The sequence below is a fragment of the Hyla sarda genome, chromosome 4 (genome assembly GCF_029499605.1).
Source record: "Hyla sarda isolate aHylSar1 chromosome 4, aHylSar1.hap1, whole genome shotgun sequence".
Classification (NCBI taxonomy): Eukaryota; Metazoa; Chordata; class Amphibia; order Anura; family Hylidae; genus Hyla; species Hyla sarda.
In genome coordinates, this window is record NC_079192.1 from 109,917,416 (window position 1) to 109,944,441 (window position 27,026).

Here is a 27,026-nt window from a genome sequence, read left to right on the forward strand (position 1 = left end):
GCAGCAATAGGCTTCCGAAATGGCGGACTGAATCCACCGAGAAATGGTGGCCTTGGAAGCAGGTTGTCCCTTGCGACAAGGACGAAAAAGGAATCACACTGACGAAACGAAGAAGCGATGGAGAGATAAGACCGAATAGCCCGAACTACATCCAGCTTTTGTAGTAAGCGCTCCTTAGGATGAGAAGGAGCAGGACAAAAAGACGGGAGGACAATGTCCTCATTGAGATGAAAGGCCGAAACCACCTTAAGCAAAAAGGAAGGATCTGGCCGGAAAACAACCTTGTCTTGGTGGATCACCAGAAACGGAGAACGGCAGGAAAGAGTTGCCAATTCAGACACCCTCCGGATGGAGGTGATAGCAACAAGAAACGCCACTTTTCAAGAAAGGAGGCAGAGAGACACCTCTCTAAGGGGCTCAAAGGGTGCACCCTGGAGGGCACTCAGAACCAAATTCAAGTCCCAAGGGGGAGAGGGTGACTGATAAGGAGGAACAGCGTGCGCCACTCCTTGAAGGAAGGTCCGGACATGAGAATTAGAAGCCAGGGGCCGCTGGAAAAGAACAGCAAGGGCCGAAACCTGAGACAACCCCAGTTCCAACCCCGACTGCAAAAAGGAGAGAAGACGGGGAACCGAGAAGGTTACCGGGGAGAAGTCCTGAGCTTCACACCAACGAAAATAAGACCGCCAAGTACGGTGGTAAATTCTTGTGAAGGAGGGCTTACGAGCCCTGAGCATGGTGTGAATGACTTGGGAAGAGAACCCGTGGGCCTTCAAAACCGCGGTCTCAACCACCACACCGTCAAATGCAGCGACTGTAAATTGGGGTGGCAAAGAGGACCCTGAGAGAGCAGGTCCGGACGGAGTGGAAGGCACAGTGGAGCGTCGTCCAGGAGCATGACTACGTCGGCGTACCACGACCTTCGGGGACAATCTGGAGCTACCAGAATGGCGGGGACGTCCTCTGCTTTGAGCTTCCTCAGCACCCTGGGAAGGAGCAGAAGGGGAGGGAACAGATAGGGTAGGGCAAACCCCGCCCAAGGAATCACTAGGGCATCCAGAGCCTGAGGGTCCCCGGTCCACGTCCGGAATGCCCCAGAGGTCGCAGAGTTGCGCGAAGACCTCTGGATGTAGAGACCACTCGCCGGGGTCGGGTGAGGACCGACTGAGGAATTCCGCTTCCCAGTTGAGCACTCCCGGAATGTGAATCACCGAAATGGCCGGAATCTTGGTCACCTCGGTCATGGCTGCCGAGCTGTGAGTGCCGCCCTGTCAATTTATGTACGCCACGGCCGTGGCGTTGTCCGACTGGACGTGGACAGGACGGGACTGAAGACGGGACTCCCAATGAAGAAGACAAAGAAGAATTGCCCGTAATTCCAATATGTTTATCGGAAGAAGGGTCTCTCGGGGAGACCAGAGTCCCTGAACCGTCCAATCCCTGAACACGCCGCCCCAGCCCGACAGGCTGCCATCCGTTGTAACTACCTGCCAGTGAAGGGGAAGAAATTACCGCCCTAGGAGAAGAAGGGGGGAGCGGAGCCACCAGAGCAGAGACTGACGGACCCTGCGAGGGAGAACAATCTGACGATCGAGGGACAGAGGAGACCTGTTCCATCGAGAGAGAATCGCCAGTTGAAGGGGGCGGTAATGAAACTGGGCAAAGGGTACGGCCTCCATAGTTGCCACCATCCGACCCAGGACTTCCATACAAGAGCGGATGGGGACCGAGACCTGGGTCCGAAGGGAGCGGACCCCCGAGAGAAGCGCCAGACGTTTGTCCGGCAGGAGACAAATTCGGGCAGAGGCCGTGTCGAATCGAAGTCCCAGGAAGGTTAGAGACTGGGTAGGACGGAGGACTGACTTGTTCCGATTGACCATCCACCTGAGACGATCCAGAGTGTGGAGAGTGACGTCCAGATTCTCCAGTCTGGGCTCTGGTTGGAGCTTTGATGAGAAGGTCGTCCAGGTAGGGTATCACCGAGATTCCCCTCGACCGTAACAGGCCCATCACTGGCGCAAGGATCTTTGTAAAGACCCGAGGAGCCGTGGCTAGACCAAAGGGGAGGGCTACGAATTGAAAATGCCCCTCCGGAACCGCAAAGCGGAGGTACTGATGATGGCCTGGAAAAATTGGCACATGGAGGTAGGCATCCTTGATGTCCACCGATGAAAGGAACTCCCCTTGTTCCAGGGACACCACCACCGAACGGAGAGATTCCATTCGGAAGTGGTGGATAAGAAGAGGACGGTTGAGACGATTGAGGTCTAGGATTGGTCGCACCGAACTGTCCTTCTTGGGAACCACAAAAAGATTGGAATAGAAACCCCGAAACCGTTCCCCTGGAGGAACGGGAACGATAACCCCCTGGAGAAGCAGAGACTGGAGAGCCGCTCGAAAGTGCTTCGCCAGAGAAGGAGACCGGGGGGCCCGTGTTAGAAAAAAGCGATCCCGTTCGATTCGTTAACCGTTGGACACCACATCCCTGACCCAAGAGTCCTGAATGTGTGAGGTCCAGATGTCTCGAAAAAGTAAGAGACGACCTCGTGGTTTCTTCTCGGGTGGGGGCCTCACTTCATGCAGAAGTGGGTTTGCAGTTGCCTGATTTGGGCACAAAACGGCCAGACCGGTTGGAGTCTGACTTCCAAGACGGGCGTGCCCGGAATGAGGGAGCCTTCTTGTCCCGCGAGGGCGCCTGCCCACACCCTTTGCTGGAGCCAGAGGTCTGACAGGACTGAAAGGAAAAGGACTTCCTTTGGGAAGTAGGGCGAGCCTTATTTTGAGGTAACAAGGAACTCTTACCTCCCGTTGCCTTAGAGATAATCTCATCAAGGCGTTTGCCAAAAAGACGGCCACCCGTAAAAGGAAGCTCAGTGAGAGACCTTTTGGAAGTGGCATCCGCATTCCAAGCCTTAAGCCACATAGAGTGGCGGAGAGCCGCTAGGTGACCCCCAGCAAAGGCAGAACAATGGGCTGACTGCATGGAAGCTGCGCACAGGAAGTCCCCAGCTTTAGAGCATTGGAGAGCCAGAGCAGATAGATCCTCTGGGGGGGATCCCGCTAAGATATCCTGATGGAGCTTTTTGCACCACTCCGACAGAGCCTTGGACACCCATGTCGAGGCGAAGATGGGAAGAAGAGAAGAGCCAGCTGCTTCAGAGGCAAACTTCGCTAAGGATTCCACCTTCTTGTCCGTGGGATCCTTGAAGGCAGCGGCATCTGCCAGAGGCAGTGTAGTCGCCTTAGAGATCCGGGAGATTGGTGGATCCACTGAGGGAGGGGAAACCCCCTTAGTGACAAAGTCCTTGTCAAATGGATAACGTTCTTGAATCGTCTTGATTTCCGGGAACCTCTTGTCTGGATGTTTCCATGCAGATTCCAGAATGTCGTCAAAGTCAGTGTGAGAGCTGAACCTTTGAGGTGCTGGCTTAGCACGATGAAAGGATACTCCTGGAGTGACATCCGAAGATCCTGGGTCCCCTAAGTGAAAGGTGTCTCTTTGACTGTCACCAATGAGTTCACCGTTTCAATTGAGTCCGAGCGGTCCTCTAAGTCCGATGTCGGCTCGGAAGCCTCGTCCACCAGTTCACCAGAAGAATGCGAACGAGTAGAGGCAGTCCTGGAGGGGGGCGACCCTGACCGGATACGCGGCTCTGGCGTGGCAGAGCGGTGACTCCAAGAACGTCCTCTGGAGGAGCGACGTTTGTACCCAGATGACAGGGGGGGCGGGACCCACGAGGGGAACGCTCACGTCTATCTGAAGACTCAATGGAAGAGTCAGACGAGGCACCCCTAGTACGCTTGTCAGAGCGTGAAGTATGTGGAGACGAGGAGCGGGCCCTCTCAGAGGCCCTGCGCAGGGAAGACCCCTTCAAGGCGGACACCACTTCCCAAGAGGCCTCAGCCACCGAACGGGAGACTTGGGTCAAGACAGCCATATACTGGGTCAGGGAAGAAACCCAGGCTGGTGGAGCGGCTGAACCCACCGGAACCGAAAGGGCATCAGGGGGTACCAGGGGGTCTGGGGGAGCAATGGAGCAGGCAGGGCAAGTGGGCTCGGTAGAGCCAGGCATTTTGGTACTACAGTGCTTACAGACAAAATAAGTCACTGAGGTTCCAGGTTTCTGTTTAGAGGGAGGAACAGCTCTGGGTACGGACATTATGAGAAAAAAGACAGGAACTTTCTCACCCTAGTCTGTGTCCCCTGGCAGCTGCAGTGAGGAGAACGGCTCCGTGCAGCTAGTGTGAGAGACAGGCCAGCCAATAGCAGAGGGGGGCGTGCCTGAAGCAGAGGCACTAACTAATTGGCCCCCTTCTGACTGAAAATCGCGCCCACGGCGCTGATTGGAGGCTATTTCGCACCTCAGAAGAGCTCCGACAGCCCTGTGGGCGGAGCTAAGGACAGGCCGAGAAGAAGCTGTAATGGCGCCCGCTCCTTGTCCTGAGCGCACATGTCAGCCGCATATGCGCTCGGGGGAACAGAGCGGGAGGCCAATACGCCGGCAGAGACTGCCGGAGAAAGCGAAAGTAAGCCGGCGCAGAGAGCGTCCGGCCCGAACCAGCGCCGCGGCTGTCAGCCGCATATAAGGCGCTGGCGGAGAAAGCGAAAGTAAGCCGGCGCGGAGAGCGCCCGGCCCGTACCAGTGCCGCAGCTGTCAGCCGCATATAAGGCGCTGCGGTCTAGACACAGTAACCACACACACACACCCAGTGAAAAACATAGAGTACATGCCCTCTCAGATGCCACTGCTCCCCCAGAATAAAGGTCCAGAATAAAAGTCCACCCCCAGTAAGCCAGCCTCATGGCCTTAAAAGGTGGGCCAAAAGAGGGGGTCTCCAGAAGTTGCAAGTCAGCACCTCAGGAGAAAAGGGGGGGGAAGTACTTACCTCAGTCAGAAGAACTTACCTAAAGGAGTCTTCAGTGAAGTCTTCAGTCAGCTTAATTACCTGCATCACGCCTGGCTGCTATGCGCGAGCGAGGCGAGCAGGGAAATAGGGGGACCCGGACCCATGAGGTACCAACCCAGGCGCTGATCGTTGGCGAGGGGGGGTGAACAGCGCATTCTAAGCTTAAACTGATTAGCTCAGGGCCTGAAGGCGGGTATATCCTGCTGGGAGGAGCCGACTTTTTTTTTATTACCATAGTGTCACACCTCCTAGAGACAGCAGCATATGCCCCACGGTCTGTGTCCCCCAATGGAGCCGATAGAGAAATATTATATTCTATGGTGCAAAGTGTCAAAGACGGGTCCCTGAAGTGTTGAGGACTGGAACATCTCATCACTCCCCCTCCCATCTCTGTCCTTGCTTGATTGACAGTCAGGGCTCAGCCAGGATTAGCAAATAGGGCTCTACTTCCAGCTGACAGTCAATAAAACAGAGACAGGAATGGAAGGGGCAAGTCTGGTCTTTTCTGTTTTTTTGAGTTTGATGATTGTTGACATCTGGAATATATCGAGGAGGGAACTCTTCCTACCAACTGTTTCAGAGATTATTTCCTTCAGACACTTCCCTAAAAATCGATCTCCAGAGAAATTAGAGAAGGGAGAAGGCGCTTTCATGTGCAGGACTCCAAGCAATCCAAGCAAACTGTAACATACACAACAATGGGAAACGCATTGTAGAAAAATTCCGGCTGCAGCCGTCCTGTCAGAGGTAATATCAGATAGGAGAGGACTTCGGAAGCAAACAGGAACAACCGACGCTGCCCAGAATAGGAGAAGAGGAGCCTCAGGTACTTCAGGTGAGTAGCTTTATTGTAAAAAACATGCATGTATTATACAATAAAGCTACTCACCTGAAGTACCCGAGGCTCCGCTTCTCCTAATACGGACAGCGCCTGTTGATCCTGTTTCCTTCCGACTTCCTCTCCTATCTGATATCTCCAGAGAAAGGAAAGCTGTTGAGAGCTGCATAAGAGGGCAAGCCAGCAAGAGTTTGCAGGTCGAATCAAGCTTAAAATAAGAATTTGGTGAAGCAAAATCTACCTATTCATCTATGGCGCTCATGCCAATGGTGCAGACTTTGTTAATCCAGTAGAAAGAAGACCAGGTGTAAAGTATTTCCAGCTGCCATAGGAAAATAAGTATCTTTTTATCCAAGTAGACCCTATATCCATGGACAAATATGACAGCTCCATGATGACAACAACTCTAGTGTCTGTGGGAGGTGTATGCCTCAGGTGAGCCTTCTACCAGCAGAGCCTTTCACTCCTGGAGCTATATCCCCCAATAACATTAACAAGGACATTGGCAGTCATAGGGTGCAGCAGGAAAGGACTAACTGACAAGATGCAGTTCTTACTTTTCTGGCATAATAAAGTGCAGAAGTGACCAGAGTTCCTTCAAAGAATTTTGCAGGGGCGTTCCAGTGATCAGCAATCTATGGTTAGACTTAAAGTCTATCAGGGTCTTGTACAATAAGGAATCATCATTCTTTAACCGATGTGCTTCATCAACTCCAATAAATGCCCAATTAATACTGCTTAGAATGGCCTTTGGAGAGACAAAAATACAGTTATATTACAGATAACTTTAGGATCTGTTCATGTAGCTCTTCTTTTATATTTTACTTTATAAATTCTTGTACTGCTTACTTTATCCTTCAGTAAAATTTCATACGTTGTTAGTAGTGCATTAAACTTCATCTTCTTGCTCTGTTGATGAACCCACTCATACTCCCTTATCTGAAAGGAGGAACATAAAAAGTCAGACTGGTTTAGAAAACTATATGAATGGCTTAACACAGACAGATTCATTACTTACTGTATTTCTACTGCCAACATCTCCAATGTAAACCACCACATTTATATCTGGAGCCCACACCTCGAATTCTCTTTGCCAGGATGTTAAAGTAGATAAGGGCACCACCAAGAGAAACGGGCCATAAAGCAGATGCTGGTGAAACAGGTAGGAGAGGAAGGATATTGTCTGAATAGTTTTTCCCAGGCCCATCTCATCTGCTAGGATTACACTGTTATTCCTGTAGGAAGAAGGGAAAACTACTTTTATTTCTAGGTATAAGTACAAAAAACAGATGTAAAATACAATAAAAAATCTTTGTGCATAAATTCACACAAAAAAGTCAACTGCAACTGAACAGGATAAAGTCTTGTCTAACAAAGCAGTTTTGCAAACATTCAGTCTACATGGCTTTCTTGCTAAATAAACTATGTGTGCCTGTCACCTACAAAAAAAATGACATACCACACAGACATGTTATACATTTTGATCTGTCGAGGTGTTCAGACCTCCACTGATAGACAGAGCCAAGAAAAGCATGCAGTTAGCACTTTAGACCATAGCTACTGCATTCTACTTCTGAGTACATAAGATGGGCTCCATATACTTACAATGTTGCCCATCTTCTGCAGCAAGATAGAAAAAGCAGCAAACCGGGGAGGGAAGGGCCAACAAAAAAAAAAAAAATATATATATATATATATATATATATATATATATATATATAGTGGATGTCTGATACGTACTTGCACCAAGAATGGGCTAGCCAGTTGAGGCCCTCAAGTTGGTAGTCACGGAGTTCAAGACCTTCAGCGCCAATATAAGAAGGCTGCTTCTTCAGTGTCACAAACCGGGGTCTCTGTCTAAGGACCTGTTGGCAGGACACAGTACCACATTGTATGATCACTCTTACATAGATTTCATGCTATTGCTAGAACATGGAAAGTAATACAAATGAAAATGCATGTAACATTCTGATTGAAGGAAATCTGTCAGCTATTGGCTGCTAAGAGCTGATGACAAACTGCTCATTTTCGGGACACATTTATTCCTCAGCCAAGTGTCAAGTAGGCGGAGCCAAGCAGGTCAAGTGTCACACCTGGCACACCTGCTCACTCAACTCCACTTCCCAGCCTCTCCTTTACCGACATACAGGACTCTTTACATCAATCAAGAATAGGCTGGGAGGTGAGAGCGAGTAAAAAGGCAGCAACACTTGAGCAGCTTGCCCCCCCCCCCCCCCCCCCCTTGACACTTGGCTGAGAAATAAAAAGGCAATTTTATAAGTCTGGCAACCACCCTCTGCTCCAGGAAAAGATACAGTTTGCTTTTATACCTCCAACAATGTCTGCAGCTCGTAGCCGCAAATAAAGCTGACAGAGTCCCATTAAAATAATTGACCGAAACCAAGACAGAATATTCTACACACCTTACAATCTTTCACAGGGGTGTTTTTTGAGTTATTCCGGCTGTTGAAGCTATCAATACAGTGCTGAAATTTCTTCCCTATGAGAGCTCCATCCTCCCAACTGCAATCCGCGTAGGGGAGACCCATCCACTTGCACAGGTACTCTGGCTCATTAGAGGTGGAGTTCCTCCTGCTTGGGACTGGAACACAATTTACCAGAGTGTTTAGAGAGTCAAGACTGTAGGTTGGTGCTTAAAACATAATCTCTTAAACAGCTATATTGCACTGATGTATATCATTGCACTAGAACCCTCTATTATGGACCATTAATCTCAAATTACAAATTATTTGGCAATGAAAAACGTGCATGGCCGCCATCAGAGTCGAGACATGAGCACGCTGTAGCAAGCGAATGATGTAAAATAATGCTATTGTATTGATTCCTGATGATGATGACAGCGGGCAACACGTTGAATCAACTAGAAAACATATACAGAATGCCGGACCGAATGGAGAGGAAAAGCAAGTTCAGGATATAAGGTTTCTTTCTGTGTCTGTCAGTGAACAGGATTGCATCTCTGTACTTGTGTATGTTGTGAATGTATATCAGAATATTAGATGGTCACATTTTCTATATGTGAATGGTGGAAAGCTATCCATATAATGAAAGGTGCTTAATGAAATGGACTTGGGTTTGTGTGCACTGGCTTTAAAAGGGGTACTCCGGTGGAAAACTTTTTTTTTTTAGTCAACTGGTGCCAGATTTGTAAATGACTTCTATTAAAAATCTTAATCCTTCCAGTATTTATTAGCTGCTGAATACTACAGAGGAAATTCTTTTCTTTTTGGAACACAGAGCTCTCTGCTGACATCTCTGTCCATTTTAGGAACTGTCCAGAGCAGCATATGTTTGCTATGGGGATTTTATCCTACTCTGGACAGTTCTTAAAATGGACAGAGATGTCAGCAGAGAGCACTGTGCTCATGATTCAGCAGAGAGCTCTGTGTTCCAAAAAGAAAAGAATTTCCTCTGTAGTATTCAGCAGCTAATAAGTATTAGAAGGATTAAGATTTTTTAATAGAAGTCATAATCCTCCGAAGTGAGAGAGCACCATGCGCATTAGAGGACTAAATTAGGGATTGCATAGGGGTGGACATAGGGGTATTCTACGCCAGTGATTCCCAAACAGGGTGCCTCCAGCTGTTGCTAAACTCCCAGCATGCCTGGACAGTCAGTGACTGCAAACAGCTGTCTGGGCATGCTGGGAGTTGTAGTTTTGCAACATCTGGAGGACTACAGTTTAGAGACCACTGTAGCCCTCCAGATGTTGCTAGGCAACTCACCGGCTTCCGTAGGATCCAGGGAGCCGCATAGCCGTCCTTTTCTACCGTCTGCTGCCACCTCTGATCGTTGCCCACTGCCACCACTCATGGGTAAGTGGACTTCGGCGCCCGGTCCCTGTCGGTTTCCCTTTCTGCCCCACCTATTATGGGTGGGCAAAATGGGGAAACTGAAAGTTAACCCCCCCCCGCCCCCGATCTGCTATTGGTTGTCGCTTCTTGACGACCAATAGCAGGGATAGGAGGGGTGGCACCCCTGCCACCTCACTCCTATCCCTTCAAGGGGATCGTGGGTGTCTTGGACAACCGCGATCCCCCTTATATTCCGGGTCACCATAGACCCGTATGACCCGGAATTGGCGCAAATCGCAAGTGTGAATTCACCTTGCGATTTGCGCTGATCACCGACATGGTGGGGTCTGATGACCCCCCTGGGCATTTGCGCGGGGTGCCTGCTGATCGATATCAGCAGTCACCCCGGTCCAGTCCCTGACCAGTGCACGGCAGGGACCGAAATTCCCACGGGTGTACAGGTATGCCCGTGGTCCTTAAGTACCAGGGAGCGAAGGCCTACCTGTACGCCCGTGGTCCCTAAGTGGTTAAGGGGTTGAAGGTCAGTGTGCAATAATTACTAAGTAAGAAAAATGCACTGTGTGGATTGAGTAGTTTTATGGAACATGGACTGGTTCTTATGAATTATCCGTACTGAGTACCGAACTATTTTTGTGAATATTACATAAATTATGCAATACACAATACATCGAAGGTTAGTAATTATAAGTGACTAAATGGAGCATTACTGATTGTCTGCTCCTATTAACATTGAGTACTGGAAATTATAACTGTTCCCTTAAAAAGTATAACAGTATAAGTGTGGATCTTGGAACCAACACGATATCTGAACTTTGCTTTATATACCCATTCAGTGTGAAATGGCACTAATAGACAATCAGGCTACAATGATGGCGGCCAAAACAATTTATGTGTACGCATAAGCATACAAACTCTATATCCTTTTTTATTTTGTTATATTAGGATTATAAATGAATCAGTAAAAGTGAAGTTTTAAAGTCTCAAATCCTATGCAGCTATCCTACAAATCTTCAAGTCTTATTCTCAAATGTAATTAGCCATTTAAAACTTTAAGGATAATTAGTATAATTAACTTTTTTTTTATATATATATATATATATATATATATATATATATATATATATATATATATATATAACAAGTACATGCAAAAAAAAAGGACTACTTAACAAGCCTATATGCACCTATACACCTTAGATCAGTGTTTCCCAACCAGAATGCCTCCAGGTGTTGCAAAACTACAACTCCCAGCATGACCGGACAGCCGAAGGCTGTCCGGACATGCTGGGAGTTGTAGTTTTGCAATACCTGGAGGCACCCTGGTTGGGAAACACTGCCTTAGATTAACATCAAAAACAACAATATTGGTGGAGCCTGATCATCAATGTTTTTTTCTGCCATCAGCAAAGGGTCTGGAGACACCGAAAAAGGGAAAATGGGGTAGCGACAGCCTGGGCATGAAGAACAATGCCTGATTGTTTGTCCTTACAGAATATAAGCAACCGCCAGGAGTCTGGCAGCAGATTATTTTCCTTTTCTCCGATAAACATGCGTGTCCAGCTGAGCCAAGTATGCCTGCCTATAGGAGGGTGAGGAACAGCTGTCGGCCAAACAAGCTTTCAGCTGACAGCCAGTTAAGGTGTACGGCCACCATTAGCCAAATGAATTAAATAACACAAGAAATATGGAATACAGGTACAGTAAAACCCACACACATCTTAAATGAGAGAATACAAATACAATTACAGAAAAAGAAAAAGAAAAGAAAACATGTGCCAGGTGGATATTAGGTTTTATGTTGCTACACAAAATGTTCTTTAAATATGACTGACATCCTGCATTACCTGGAAAGTCAGAGTGCCCAGAGGCAGATTTGCCAGTCTTCACAGCTGCAAATAAATAAAGCTCATTATTGATCTATACAAGCATCAAGAGTCTGCAGATACATCCAAGAAACCATATAAAAAGCTCTATTAGATTACAAAGATGCAATAAAATGACAAAAAACAGGAATTTACACATACAAAGGAAAAAAATAGGCAGTACCTGGATGCATGAAAAACACTAAGGCTGGGTTCACATATGTCCGGTGTCTTGACTCAGTGAACCCAGCTTAACTTGCCGCAACTGATGCCACAAGTTATGACTAAAGTGTTTCAGTTGGCATCAGTTGTTTAAATCTAGCTTTCATTAATTGTGACGTGTCGGATAGGGGAATGCAGGAAGATGTGTTCCCCTGTCCAGCGCCCATGCGGGGCACCCCACTGTCCGGTATACAGTATAGAGAGTGACCTGTTGATCGACTCTAACAGAACAGGGAGTAGATGGCAAAGAGCAACCTGCTTCCTAACTTATTTATAAGGTATGTTCAGATGAGCGGATCCACGGCGTATTTTACGCTGCGGATCCGCCGCCGAGGGACCCATACAGGGTGGGACTACGCCACTACGAGCAGACACACTGCTGCGATGTGCGAGTTGCCACACATGCGCGGTGTACTCGCATACATTGTGCCCGCTCCCCCTGCTCCCTGAGCTAGGCAGAGAGCAGCCGGGATGTGCGAGTATACTGCGCATGCGCACGGCGACTTCTACATTGCAGTGTGTCTGCTTGTAGCGGCGGATTGCCGCTCTGAGCAGGCACATCTAAAGGCAGCCTGTAGCGGTCCTTCAGCAGCGGATCCACAGTGTAAAATACACTGTGGATCCGCTCATCTGAACGTACCCTTAAACTGTAATGAGGAAACCCATGTGTTTCTGCACCTGTCACTTTCAAAATCCAGTCCAATCTAAAAGGCAGCATGTTATGGAGCACAATGGGCTGAGCAGATTGATAAACGGTTATGTGGGAATAGTCACAGAATAATTTTTTACATATATGTAAATCTCTGCTCATTCTAGGCTAAGTAGTCAAGTGGGTGGTCCAACTCTGTGACTCACAGCTTTATATGCACACTGATAAATAGGTAGCTGAGCTCACAAGACTACTTAGCCCAGAATGAGTATAAAAGGTTTACATAAATAAATGACAAACCGTGAAGCAACTTTTCCTACATATGAATCTGCTGGGCTCCTGGTTCTTTATAACATGATGAACATAGATTTTACTTCTTTTTTAATGTGACAGGTTCCCAAAAATGGGCACAGACAGCTACATCCCGCTGCTCAGACTAATGTTGTAGTGACTACTGGATGATATAGAGCATGCATAAACCACAATAGGGCCACTTACCTATGACCCTCTCAACTATCTGGTACTGCTTGTTCAATTCCAGTGCCAGTTCCTGTTGGCAATTATAATACTCAAGATCTTCAGGGGAAATTTTTGATATCCTAAAAATAAAAGATATATGCAGATATTAAACATCAGCACCGGTTGCTTAACCTTTTGAGGACTTGGACAATTTTGCCATTGTGGAGCATGTACATTAACATTCAATTTATATTATTTGTTCTTTTTGCATACAATGTTTATCGTAATTGTTGCTATACATTTATTTTAAAAATGAAGTTTTTTTTTATGCAATCATTTTTTTTTTAATTATAATGTACTGGAAGTTGTTATATGCCCGTACACTATTCTGATAAAGAGTATATACGCAGTTGTTAACTAACCACAGTTGCTATGATCAAACAATTTGGGGGCCTTCAATGGACCATGGACTGTTTGCCCAGACATGGAAGGGACCTTAAAGGGGTACTCTGCCGCTCAGTGTTTGGAACAAATTGTTCCAAACGCTGGAGCCAGCGCCGGGAGCTCGTGACATCATGACCCCGCCCCTCGTGATGCTCCGCCCCCTCCCATAGACATGCATTGAGGGGGAGAGGCTTGACATCATGAGGGGTGGGGCTATGGCGTCACAAGCTCCCAGCGCTGGCTCCAATGTTTGGAACAGTTTGTTCCAAACGCTGAGCAGCGGAGTACCCCTTTAAATGCATCAATGAGATTTCCTGTGACACAACTGAAGGGTGTCCCCATCCTGCCTCAATGAATGCTGCCATCAACAATGATTGAATTTCTGTGTTTTATCTATTCAAGTGAATGAGGCCGTGCTGTGATTCCCTGCACAGCAAGATGGGAGTGCCACTGTGCAGGGAGAAACCGTAAAACGAGATGCAGTGGTGAAAATCACAAAAGAACAAAACAGTAGACCCAAGTGAGGGATGGATATACCACAAGTTCATTGTCAACCAACTCTGTTCAAATGACGTTAAATTATCCAATAGTATGCCCCACTACACTTCCAGAAAACGTTACCTTTGTTGTTATGCATAAAATGCTGATAGATGAAACAGAAGAAGGCAAGTACGGAAACAATCAGGACTCCCAACTCTATTTACTAACACCTAAACACCTAGTGGCAACCTTACTGCTTATAGAGTCTGGTCCTTATTGAGAAAAAATATTAATAATAAGTAAGCATGCAGGGACTGGCTGTAATAACACACTAATCGTGTCACAGCATGTTGAACCCATAGGACATAATTATTGTCACCATAAGTCCCCAGTTGTTCACAAGACTCTATTGAGGTGAATGGAGCCAAGTTGTAATACCACACACAACATCACAGGGGTGGTGTTGTTTTTGGAAGAAACCACTAGAGGGAGCTTAAAGGGGTATTCCAGGATTTTTTTTTTATTTGACTATGCTACAGGGGCTGTAAAGTTAGTGTAGTTCATTATATAGTTTCTGTACGTGTGCGACGGTTTTCTCATAATTCTTATGTGATTTTCACCCAATATTTATTTTTACCAGCATACAAAATGACTGTTGTCTCAGTCCCAGGTTGCAATGCAGCCGAGACCTGACTCCCTAGTCAGCTGATGACAGGGAGCATGTCAGCTTGGGAGAGAGATCAGTCCAGAGACTGAACCCCAGCCGGCCATAAGACTCAAGGACGAGACCCTGGGCTAAAAGGCAACCGAGGCCTGGAACTGAGCATCCAGCAGTCCCCACGGTCCATAGAGATAAACTAGGACGCCAAGGAAGGGACCGTCCTTAGAAGAGACTCTAAACCAACAGGCCACAGAGAGACAAGAAGGGGCGATGCAGAGACCCGATGGGCTGAAACAACCTGGAAGGAGGTAGGAAACCAACTCCAAGAAGCACAGAACTAGACAGAGGGAGAGCCTTGTTGGGAACAAAAAAGGAAAATGGAACGAGAAGAGAATCCCATACAGAGGACCAACCAAAACCAGAGAAAACGCCAGGGAGAGCCAAAGGTGAGTCAGTGAAGGTGAAGACCAGAAACTTCTGGAAAAGAGAGACGGGAACCATCTCTGGAGAGTCATGGTGCAGAAGATCCAAACCAAAAAGCTGTAGGTGCCAAAAAAACACTGTCCCAGGGACACAGCATAGGCTGAGCAGCAAGAAGAAACCACAGCCACGCTGCAGCCGAAAAAAGGCCCGACTGGAACAACCCGGTAGACAGACTTGCCGTCCAACCCCCGGAGTAAATGGACCCCGAAGGAGGAAGCGGAAAGTAAGGAGTAACCCGGAAAAACACAATGGCGACATGGAATTGGAGACTCTCGAGACACCGGGAGGTGTCCGACCTGTAGGGGGAGCAAAACCAACAACTAGTCAGCTGATGACAGGGAGCATGTCTGCTTGGGAGAGAGATCAATCTGCAACTAATGCAACAGCTGTAGGCACCCTGATTGAAAACCACAGGTCTTTTGAATGGATGCAGCTCATTTATGTTTCAATGGGTGGGGTGGCTGATGTGTGGGAGGGAGGAAAATGGAATTATGGGATTTGTAGTCAAAAAAAGAAAACAAACAGGAAATACCAGTTCCCCAAAAGCTAGCCACAGTGTTATGGTAATATCACAACATAGCCATTTAGCCCCACGACAAGCGCAGATCCTTCCTAAGCATGTCCATTACTGTCTGGCAGGTACATACTAAAATCACCTTATGGTGGATAATCCCTTTAAAGCGTACCTGTCAATTCAGATGACTTTTCAGAATAAACTGCCCTGTATTTGTACATGAGAAGCAACACTATTTTTGGTCATTATGTAACTTGTATATGGTATTTTTCAGGAGATTTCTGCTTCATCTCTTGATTGCCGTTTCTCATAGAGCTGGTGAAGGCTCCCAAAATAAGGCCAGCGCTGATTTAATCAGCCATCGTTAGGACCATGACCAATGTTCTGGCGGAAATATTCGAGCAGATTTCCCAGGCAGAAAGTTTGCCTCGAAAACTCTGCAGTGTGCTGCGGAATCCCATTGCCAGCAATGACTGCTTCACCAGAATTTCTGAGCAGAATTTTAAAACAGAATTCCGCTTAGAAATTCCGTAGTGTGAACCCGGCCTAAGTGTTGTTGGCAACAGACACCCACCATGCAATATTCTAAATCTACATCTATAAACGGGGATCTAGCCCTCACAGAGAACTGAATGCTAGACACCTGTATCCTTGTAAGAAAAGTAAACAATTCAACCAAAATGTCCTTTGTACTCACCATAAAACTCTCTTCTATTCTTTTTCAATTTACACTGACAATTTCCCTACCAAACCCCACCCCTGATTTAGGCATAACAATATTCTCATTGAGTTTTTGGGACACAACAGACAACAGTATAGTTCAAAAAGAATGATTTAACTGTACCATTGTTTTATTTCTTCATCTTTCTTCTTAAAGTTCTCCAGCTTTTTTAAGCCTTTAACGTTTTGTTGGTTTAAGGTTTCCTCACTCTCCCAAGTGCTGTGGATGTAAGACCAGCCTTTCCATTTTATAAGAAACTGTTGTTCCGATTCATCAGTTTCACGATTAAAGTCAGCGCAGGGGTCCCCATTTGCTTCAATGGCATACAGAGTTGTAGGGGCTCCAGTAGCTGAAATGACATGATAAATTAGCTTATCCCTTAGGAATAACAGTAGAGAACATGAAGAGCACAACCAGAAGCAGTGGTTTTCCTAGAGGTCTCTTTAATTTACAATGCATACCTCCTTTCTTTCCAGTCCTGGATTCCAACACTTTCTCAATAGTCTCATGACTTTCTTCTTGTTCCTCTGCTTCTTCTCCTCCCATTTCAATCAGATCATCAGAATCTGTTTCAAAGTCATCATCTTCTTTGTAGCTGCAATAATGGAACTATAACATTAGTAAATGTATACAAATGTAAAGCACCCAAAATCGCTTTATAAAGTTGACAACTAGTTTAAGCAAAACCATACACACTGACTCAGATTCACTACAGTTGTTTAGTCAGAGTAATGCACAGACTACAATTTATTATTAGTAGTCATTTTCCCAAAAATACCTTCACTAGCATGGCCCTACACATTAGATTAATGTGACCTCTCCCTGAATGGCAAATGTCAGGGAAGAGAAGGGTCAGACATGTTGAATTTCAGCAACCCTGATCATTTATTTTTCAGATAAATAAACCAGCACTAGAGGTGTTTGGCAGTGGCTTTTTTACTTCTCTCCATTCAGACTATATGCACGCTCATTCAAGCCAAGTGTGCAAGTATATTTATGGATGAGGAGAGATGGCTTTTGGTTAAACGATTGTTTGGCTGACAGCTATCCAAAATGTATGGCCTGCTATAGATACATGTCTTGGCTTAACTGTCATTAGATTACATGCTCCCTATGTATAAGTCATAGAAGTGTGCAATTAACTTTAACTATTTCAGCATATAACACTTATCACCTATTCCGCATATAAGCAATAAGTGTCATAGTCTAGAATACCCCTTTAAGGAACACATATCCTATGTCCATAACCAACTTTAGCTTTATAAGCCCTTTATGACTAAATATGGACACAAAGTTATAGAAAGCAATAAAAAAAAGACTACCTCACCTAACAGTTTTGCCTGCCCTACGTCGCGTCTGCCTCTTTGGAGCGTCATCGTCCTCATCGTCATCATCATCATCTTCACTGGAATCAGCCTTTCTTCTTTTTCCACGTTGAGGTTTCTTTTGTTTTCTTGACGAAATTCTGGATGAGAATCTACAAAGTATTAAAAAATAACATTAATTTATTTAACTATTATATTTAAAAAAGGAGATTTTTTTTGTACTCACGATAAAATCTCTTTCTCGTAGCCTTCATTGGGGGACACAGAGACCATGGGTATATGCTCTTGCCACTAGGAAGCGCTGACAGGATATACTCGCCCACTGGAAATGAGGTAATCAGTTTTGTCAGAAAGCAGTAGGAGAAGCCAAGCAAGAGACAAGTCCGAAGGACCCTAGAAAGGAATCCCGGAGAAACACTCAAGAACCGGAAAAGGCTATCCGGACAAGAATGAAGACATGGGTGGGTGCTGTGTCCCCCCAATGAAGGCTATGAGAAAGAGATTTTGCGGTGAGTACAAAAAAAATAAATCTCCTTTTCTCGGTCGCTCTTCATTGGGGGGGACAGAGAGACCATGGGACGTACCAAAGCAGTCCCTGGGGTGAGAAGAAAAACACCAGAGGAAAGGAGTCAGTCCAGAGACTGAACCCCAGACGGCCATAAGACTCACGGACGAGACCCTGGGCTGAAAGGCAACCGAGGCCTAGAACTGAGCGTCCAGCAGTCCCCACGGTCCATAGAGATAAACTAGGACGCCAAGGAAGGGACCGTCCTTAGAAGAGACTCTAAACCAACAGGCCACAGAGAGACAAGAAGGGGCGATGAAGACCTGATGTGCCGAATCAACCTGGAAGGAGGTAGGAAACCAACTCCAAGAAGCACAGAACCAGACCGGTTGGGAACAAAAAAGGAAAATGGAACGAGAAGAGAACCCCATACACAGGACCAACCAAAACCAGAGAACCTGGCGAGAAAATGCCAGGGAGAGCCAAAGGTGAGTCAGTCAAGGTGAAGACCAGAAACCAAAAAGTTGTAGGTGCCAAAAAAAACACTGTCCCAGGGACACAGCATAGGCTGAGCAGCAGGAAGAAACCACAGCCACACTGCAGCCGAAAAAAGGCCCGACTGGAACAACCCGGTAGACAGACTTGCCGTCCAACCCCGGAGTAAATGGACGCCGAAGGAGGAAGCGGAAAGTAAGGAGTAACCCGGAAAAACACAATGGCGACATGGAATTGGAGACTCTCGAGACACCGGGAGGTGTCCGATCTGTAGGGGGAGCAAAACCAACAACTGCGAAACATACTGCTATGTCGGGACAAGAAGAAGAGCGGTACAGAACGACCACCCCACAATGGAATCGTGGAGAAACCTGGGCAGGGGGACTACACGTGCCCGGAACTGCAATCATCACGAAGGCCCGAAGTAATAGGAGGACCGACCCAGAAAATAAGGTACACCACATCAGTCTAGGAGAGAGCCCAAAACAAGGATTAATTGGTCTTGGACCCAGCAGTCAGAGCGAACCAGAGCACTCCCAGCAACGTCTCGTCAGGACGGAAATGGAGGGAAAAGCAAAAGGGGACCCAGCTGCGACTCCCAGGCTCTGGAGACAAGAAGGTTACTCCAAAATATCCGAGTGGCAGTGTGGCGCCACCGACACTGACAAAGGGAAGGATGAGCACACCCTTCCCGGATATTGCTCCAAGGAAGGAAGAGAGCAATGGCAGTCTGGCTGTCGCTGAGCTATACCTAATTGCATAAACCTCACAATTGCTCAGTGAAATAGTCCCCCTTGTGGAGGGGAAAACAAGGGGAGGTGGAGACTAAACCTGTGGAGGGACCTGGGTAAGTAGGGAAATCTGCAAACCACTACGTGGTGCAGTGTGAAAGGCCCATGGAGCAAAATGGCATCCCTCGCTCAGAACTACAGTGGGATACCTGAACTTCCGCCAAGGTATGGGTAGTGTAGGGTAGGTGACCTGACGTAGTAGTAGTAAACCACGCAGACCACCGTCTTGTTGACTGGTATAGGGTTCCTGAACACTACTGAGCTACTTCTGTGAACCCTCCCACCGAAAGTGGGGTATTTGAGTGCGGACGATCTGATGGGTGACCCTCAAGCAGAAGAAATTCTGACAGACTGACATCAGTCCCGTGTACCTGCAGGGGACCCTCTTCCAGATTTCTCCCACCAGCAGTGAGGTACTGGAAACCCCAGGCATGCACGCGGCAGCCCAGGGACGGGAGACCGACTGCGTCGGAAACAGTGCAGACAACAGTCTGGCTGAACGAGTACACCTCCAGGTGCTGGCAAAAAAGGAACAACAGTCATATCGCCGATCACTGTGCCCCCTTGGTCGCAGGTGGGAGGACGGGGAGGCCTAGGAGCCATGGATAGAATCCCTGCCACCCTGGGAGATCGGGGGAGGCTGAGGAGCCATGGATGGTATTCCCGTCGCCCTGTATAGGGTCCATAGGACACGTCAGGGCACTTCTTCAGACACCGCGCACTGGTAGTGGGGTACTGGAACTCCAGCTGCAGAGACATCAGGCATGTGAGAAATAACAGGTAGCGGAGGAACCACGCAGACCATTGTCTGGCATACTGGTATGGGTCCATACTATGCAACGGGCAACTCCGTCGGACACCTCGCACTGGCCGAGGGGTACCGGAACGTCAACTGTGGATGCGGTAGATATGAGATCGGTGACCTGTGGAGGAGGGAATCATAGTGTATGCACACACCAAGAAGCCTCCCCTGATGGCTGACCATGGGAGGAAGAACCCCGAAAAGGCCCTAGGAGTCCGTCAGGAAGGCAAAAGCCCTGTAAGGGCACCGGACCTGAGCCGTGCCCCCATAGGGAGGGACTAGGACCGGCCGTGGGCATAGTAAACATGGCATGGTATGCAGCGTAAAGGGAAACCAAGCACGGAAAGTAACCCCGGAATCTCCAAGGACCGCGTAACAGCCCTCCTCCGCGGTTGGCATATGCTCCCTCACAGAGTGAGAACTCTGCAGCATTAGGTATGGCATAGGGCAAAAAACATTGTGTCGATAGCGCTATCTGGAAAAAAAGGCGGACCCAATATACAGTCCCATTAAAGGACCAAGCAGATAATAATCTGATAAAAAACGATATTATGGGCAAAAAACTGTTATAGCTATGAGCTGCCACAGGGGGAGCCACAAAAAAAACACAATACCATTAACAGCCGCCAGAGAGCGTTTCCAGTCAAAGAGACCAGAGGAAGATAATTATTATTATTATTTTTTTTTTTATTAATTCTCGGCATTAATTCCCGAGCCCAAGTCTGGAAGCGGGGCGGAGCTAAACTCCATCTGAGAGAGGTGCAAAATTGTGCAGGAGGACAGGAGAAGAGAGGAACTGCGGGTGTCCTGCGAGACACCCTGGGAAAAGGGCCCACCCTCCCAGGGCCCACCCTCCCTCCAGGAAAGCGATGCTCGTCACTGCTGGAGCAGAGGAGGGGGCACTCTTTGCCAGCGCCTAAGCAGTAAATCACGCGCCCTGGCAAGTCGCCACACAGCTGCACTAAGCCAGCAGCTGTGTACAGCCAGCGGTGACTGTCAGCGCAGGGAGCCGCGAACTGAACAGGAGTGGTGATGCAGCGTGCTGTAAGAGCGCTTGCCGCTCCGAGGCCAGGGGTGGTGACAGTGGTGCCCAGCTACACAGGCTTCCACTGAGCTGGAGGAGAAATGGCCCTGAACCAGGGAGTCAAAGAAGGGAGACAGCTTCTGACATCCCTGGAAGCTTGAACAACTACTGCAGCACCCTAAGCGCCGGAGGAGATCCGACCAGCTGAAGTAAAGAAAATCAGCGGCTGCAGAAAGTAAAGGGAGCCGCTGCAAAAGCCGGTAGCTGACCTGAGACAGAATCGGCTGCCTTAACTTTGAGTCCACTGGCGGGTGGGCCGGTGGAGGGGATGATATACTCACCCACGGTCTTCATATACTCACCCAGACGGCTTCAATCAGCTTATGGCCATGCTGTATCATACAAGGCTAAGATAGCGGAGCGAGAAGGGGCAGTGGGGGGACCCGGACCCAGGATACAACCTCCAGGCGCTGGCCGTTGGCCAGAAGGGGTTAACAGTACATACTCTATGTCTGAGCCCCTTTGTCACATGTGGGGGAACAGGTAGCACTATGCTAACTAAACAGCCCTCTCTGGAAAATAATAAAAAAAAAGACCAGGTCTGGGGAGCTTCCAGACCTGTGTCTTGCCTCCTACTGACACTAGCTAACACTGATTACCTCACTTCCGGTGGGCGGGAGCCAGGGAGGAGCCAACTTTTTTTCCTAGTGTCAGTGCTTCCTAGTGGCAAGAGCATATACATATGGTCTCTGTGTCCCCCAATGAAGAGCGACCGAGAAATATACAATCCTATGCACTTCTATCTACAAAATACACTTCTGACTCCTGATTCATATTCCTCTGGCAGATCTTTAGGGGTTGAAAAGTCAGCTTCTTCAATTTGTCTAGGGTATCTGGGGCCCGAGAATGGATGCAGCCACATTATACGCCATGTGAAATCAGGAGGGTTTAGGGATGCAGGAGATATTACAAAGAGGCTCATTTGGCTAAGTTGGCTTAGGTCCTCGTGCCCCTCACTAGGTCTCTATTCAGAAATTCGCTTTCTCAAACCTCCCTTTTGATATTTTTATGCTGTCAAAATTCAGCCAGCAATTTTTTGCCCATCATTGTCCACTTCTCCCCACCCAGTCAGCTCATAAACCGGAGGTCCCTATCTTTGGAAACCTTGACTGAGTCTGTCCCTTTTCAAAATTTCTGGACTGTCCATATACTCAAAGACTATGATGTATTCTGAAACAATCAGATAGCCCAATACATAAGTAGACTAAAATCTCCATCTATGGACATTACAGCATATTCAGTGTTTAAATCCCTCTCTATGGGCTCTTTGGGGCATAAATGTTTTATCTCAGAGAGCGGATGTCTAAATATGAGCAGAACCTCAGTCGGACATTGGAGCTTTCTGATTTAGGTAAAATGGCAGAGACCACCTCCAAGTTGTGCATTAATCTGGCATTAGTGGAGGCTAGGTGGCAGCAGATGTCTAAGATGTCTCCCTCAGCTTACCATGTTGCTTTTGTAAGTGTGGTGGCAGGGGCACTAGGTTTCATATCAGGTGGGAATTATTTTCAAATGTTAGTAGGTTTTGGATTACAATTTACTACCTTATTTATTCTGTGATGGGAGTCAACCGTAAAAAACTGCCTTGTTGAACATGTGCACAAGACACACAGCTAAGCTCATATATTTCCTCTTTTTAGCGGTTAAAATCGCCACAGCTAAAACATGGAAAGTGCAAGCTTTAACTTTCTCTTTAATAGTACACAAGATGAATTGGATTGTGTTCAATGACCATCTTAATAGTATAATCAAGGATGCTCAGGCCCAGATTAAGGAGGTGTGGCAACAGTGTCTTGAATCAATTATTTTATGTAATTTGTCCTTCCCTCTGTCTTGTCTTCCTTGTCTGTCAGTTTATCTGTAGGTCAGGGGCTGCTGGGCACTTTCTTTTTCTCTTTGACCTTTTTCTCTTTGGTATGATACTAGTGTGCATGGGCCCTAATAGAGTTGTGGATACATTTATACCCTCCGTGTCAAACACTTTTAGGGAATGTTCAGTATATGCAATTCCACTCAATAGTAAAGTTCTATTAGGACATTACAGTGAGGCTTTATCCTAGTGGTAATGTCTTTTTAGCTCCACCTTGGAGATAGACACAGGAAAAAAAAAAAATCACACAAAACCTTTTAGCCAGTTGTCTGGATCTGGATTTTGGCCGTTGTACATCACTTTCTCCACTGCTAGCATCTTCATCATCTTCCTCTTCATCATCATCATCATCATCATCTGAAAGTTGTTTAATTCTCCTGTTAAAATAACAAACGTTAACTTGGCTTTCATAAATAAGGCATGAAAGAATGTGGTACAAAAGGCTGAAAAACATGCTATATTGCTAGTGACCAGAAGTACCCACTTTTTGTGAAGGTTTCTTGCACTTCTCCTTTTTGGGCTTTCTCTTTCAGAATCTGTAGTCTAAGAAACAAACCAATATAAACAAATTTTAGGTTGAAATATGTTAACATGTCAATAATAAAGGTGCATTTCTATGTCCAAATTGCATCTGCCAGTCTTGCTCTAACAACACCAGAGATCTCTACAATGCTGTTAAAGCCCTATTATGTGGCCCAATCTTAAAGGGGTATTCTGGGCTAAACTAGCTTTTAACTATCCTGCCCATTATGAAGAATTATGCCAGTTCTACATTTACTTGCTATCCGGCTCAGCCATGGATCATCTACTTTTTCTTCTTTATATGGTCCCCCCCAGGTTTATCGTTTCCATTCAGGTCTTGATGACGTTAGTCTCTAGCCTTTTTCACAACCCTTTGTGGCTCGATGCGGCAGCTGGTGTCAGGGGGCTTGGCTATTTCTTGTATTTCCTCACAAGCCAGCCCCTTGATGATGTTTGCAGTCCATCTGTAAGTACCGTTGTGCAAGCATTCCCTGCGTTCCCGCATTCTGCAGATTGCCGAAATCACGGGACGCCGGCACCTCAGGACCTACAGATGGACCGCAAACGTCATCAAGAAATAGCCAACGTCACAGGATTGATAAATACACAGCTATCTGGTCTCTGTGGTTGGCTTTGATAGGCTCACCTAACTTTCTTTATCCCCCCCTCTGTCTAGTAACATTTCTTCCCTCCCTCTGGTCCACTCTCTCTTTTCCCACGACTCCTCTACTACTCGTCTCGACTCATGGTTTTGGAGATGCTTGGAGTTGCAGTCGTCCACCGAGGTGTTCTTGACACCCCCCCCCCCCATTTTTCTCTCTTTTCCTGACCCCCTCTTACTTACTTTCTCCACTTCTCTGTCTACTCTTCTCCTCTATCTTCTTTCTAATGAGATTTCTCCCATTCGTTAGGTTTTATGCCCCCCCCTTCTATGTCAGAGGATAACTCTTTTACACATGCTCATGCTACTGCTATGTTCATGCTACTGAAATGACCCAATTGTGTGTATTTCCATTGAAACGGTTGAATGTATTTTCTGTAATCCTCTGCTTTTGTTCTTTATTTTACTTTTGAAAAAATAAAAGAAAGAATTAGCCAAGCCCCCGGACACCAACTGCCACCTTGAGCCGCAAAGGATTGTGAAATAGGCTTGAGACGAATGTCATCAAGACCTGAACGGAAACACTAAACCTGAGGGGACCATATAAAGAAGAAAAAGTAGACATCCATGGCAGAGCCGTATAGCAAGTAAATGTAAAACAAGCATAATTCTTCATAATTGACAGGATAGTTAAAAGTTAGTTAAGCCAGGAATACCCCTTTAAATGCTGGATGGGGATGGTCACAAGAATGATCGCTGGATTGTTTGTGCAACCCTTGCCTGCTATCAGCCATCAGTAACACATACTTTATTACACAGGAAGATGTGCAGTCCATGGCAGATGATATTTTGACGAGTCAAAATGACCCGATCAGCTGACAAGCGAGATGACCACTGTTCAGCCAATAATTGCCCTGTGTACTAGAGCCATTAGTTCAGGTTACCAGATGCACTGAAGAAGAACTTACATTGTATAACAGGCAAATCTATCATTGTCTCATTCACACTTGCAAATTTGGTTGGTATCTTGCATCAGTATTGTAAGCCAAAACCACAAATGGTATATATACAATGAAAAATTATTTGTCAGGTTAATTTTAAAGGGGTACTCCGGTGGAAAACATTATTTTTTTTTTAAATCAACTGGTGCCAGAAAATTAAACAGATTTGTAAATGACTTCTATTAAAAATCTTTACCCTTCAAGTACTTTTTAGCAGCTGTATGCTACAGAGGAAATTCTTTTCTTTTTGAATTTGTTTTCGTTTTGTCCACAGTGCTCTCTGCTGACACCAGAGGCCCATATCAGGAACTGTCTAGAACAGGAGAAAATCCCCATTGCAAACCTATTCGGCTCTGGACAGTTCCTGACACAGACAGAGGTGTCAGCAGAGAGCACTGTGGATAAGACAAAAAACAAATTCAAAAAGAAAAGAATTTCCTCTGAAGCATACAGACGCTAAAAAGTACTGGAAGGGTAAAGGTTATTTAACAGAAGTCATTTACAAATCTGTTTAACTTTCTGGCACCAGTTGATTTAAAAAAAACAAAAAATGTTTTCCACCGGAGTACCCCTTTAAGGCTTATAAATACTGCCCTAAACACAACTGTGAATGAATCCTTATAATTATCTTTTCAGGAAAATCTCTTAGGTCTGCGCTTGAGAACAGAGTCTCGCTTTTTACCTATGTGCATTCCAATTGTTACTTTTTAAAAAAGGGAATTCCTTTCAAAAAGTGAAAGAGATGGTTAACAAAAATAAGCAGTTTACTCCATGGCACAGGGCTAACTTTCCTGCATTTGATCCTTATTTTTACAATTTCTACTTCCCCAAGAAATATTGGTTCATACCTCTGCTTTGACGCTAAATCTTGAGGGTTCTTGTCTGCTTCTATTTGACCTTCTTACCCCATACACATCAGGGTATTCTTCCCACATCTAAAAAAAATAAATAAAAAAAAATAGAGATATCTCTGCTTTTTACTTGATGTATGTATCTGCATACCAAATTATGAGAGACATTCAATTAAAAAACAGTGGTGAATATAATGTTAATATTTACCCAGATTATGCATAGTCAGCTGAACTAGCTCATTCAACCACAGCTATCTCTTCAAATCCTCACAAACAAATGCAGAATTGGTTTGAACCTGGCTTCTGAATGAGGATAGATCTGCTGCCAGACACCTCTTGCAACAGCTTATCTCTCTGAGAACAAAAGGATAGGAAATGCCCTGACTCTTCTCTCCCCTGACACCTGCCATTGGAGGAATGTCTGGAAGGCCCCTACACATTATATATCCCCCCAAAAGCCAACATAATCTAATGTGTTTGGCCAGCGTAACTCACAACAAGAATGTGTTATATCTTTATATCTAATGACTATGCAATATTCCAGAACATCTGTTAACCCCTTAGCGCAAATGGACATGTATGAACGTCCATTTGCGCATCCCCAGCTAGAATGGGCACTCTCAAGGTCAGCGCGCATCATAGCCGGTGGGTCCCGGTTGCTATAAGAAACCAGGACCCACGCTAATGCCGGACATCGCCGATTGGGCAGATGTCCGGCATTAACTCTTTAGACGCGACGATCAAAGTTGATCGCCGCGTCTAAAAGTGAAAGCATCCCGGCTGCTCAGTCGGGGCTGATTGGGACCATCGCGATAAAATCGCGATGTCCCGATCAGCTAGGACGCAGCAGGAGGGTCACTTACCTGCCTTCCTGCGCATCCGTTCATCGATTGATTGCCCCATGGCAAGTGATCAGTGTAAAGATCAGTGTATACAGTGTTATAGCCCCCTATGGGAGCTATAACATTGCAAAAAAAAAGTGAAAAAAAAAAAAGTGAAAAAAAAAAAAAGTTTATAAAGATCATTTAACCCCTTCCCTAATAAAAGTTTGAATTACCCCCCTTTTCCCATAAAAAAAACTGTGTAAATAAAAACAAAAATA

General features: G+C 46.3%; 1 protein-coding gene and 1 long non-coding RNA gene across 8 annotated transcripts in view; one reads left to right on the top strand and one right to left on the bottom strand.

Annotated features, from left to right (window-relative positions):
* The window catches only part of CHD2 (chromodomain helicase DNA binding protein 2), a 119,560-nt gene that overhangs the window by 40,748 nt on the left and 51,786 nt on the right, over positions 1-27,026 (bottom strand). For 6 of the 7 annotated variants that reach the window (XM_056571872.1, XM_056571868.1, XM_056571867.1 and 3 more), the window contains 13 exons: positions 25,922-26,008; positions 23,434-23,492; positions 23,204-23,326; positions 17,405-17,554; positions 16,539-16,672; positions 16,201-16,426; positions 12,814-12,914; positions 11,427-11,471; positions 8,170-8,348; positions 7,487-7,611; positions 6,765-6,981; positions 6,596-6,685; positions 6,304-6,494 (listed from right to left, as the gene is read on the bottom strand). In XM_056571872.1, coding sequence (XP_056427847.1) covers positions 6,304-6,494; positions 6,596-6,685; positions 6,765-6,981; positions 7,487-7,611; positions 8,170-8,348; positions 11,427-11,471; positions 12,814-12,914; positions 16,201-16,426; positions 16,539-16,672; positions 17,405-17,554; positions 23,204-23,326; positions 23,434-23,492; positions 25,922-26,008 — 1,727 coding nt within the window. Of the gene's footprint in view, positions 1-6,303; positions 6,495-6,595; positions 6,686-6,764; positions 6,982-7,486; positions 7,612-8,169; positions 8,349-11,426; positions 11,472-12,813; positions 12,915-16,200; positions 16,427-16,538; positions 16,673-17,404; positions 17,555-22,623; positions 22,669-23,203; positions 23,327-23,433; positions 23,493-25,921; positions 26,009-27,026 lie in introns of those variants that run through there. The other variant, XM_056571873.1, reaches the window with a different exon arrangement.
* Positions 22,668-27,026, top strand: part of LOC130368344 (uncharacterized) — a 34,863-nt gene continuing 30,504 nt past the window's right edge. The window contains exons 1-2 of the long non-coding RNA XR_008892427.1: positions 22,668-22,856; positions 24,557-24,725. This is a non-coding gene — a long non-coding RNA (uncharacterized LOC130368344). The remainder of the gene's footprint in view (positions 22,857-24,556; positions 24,726-27,026) is intronic.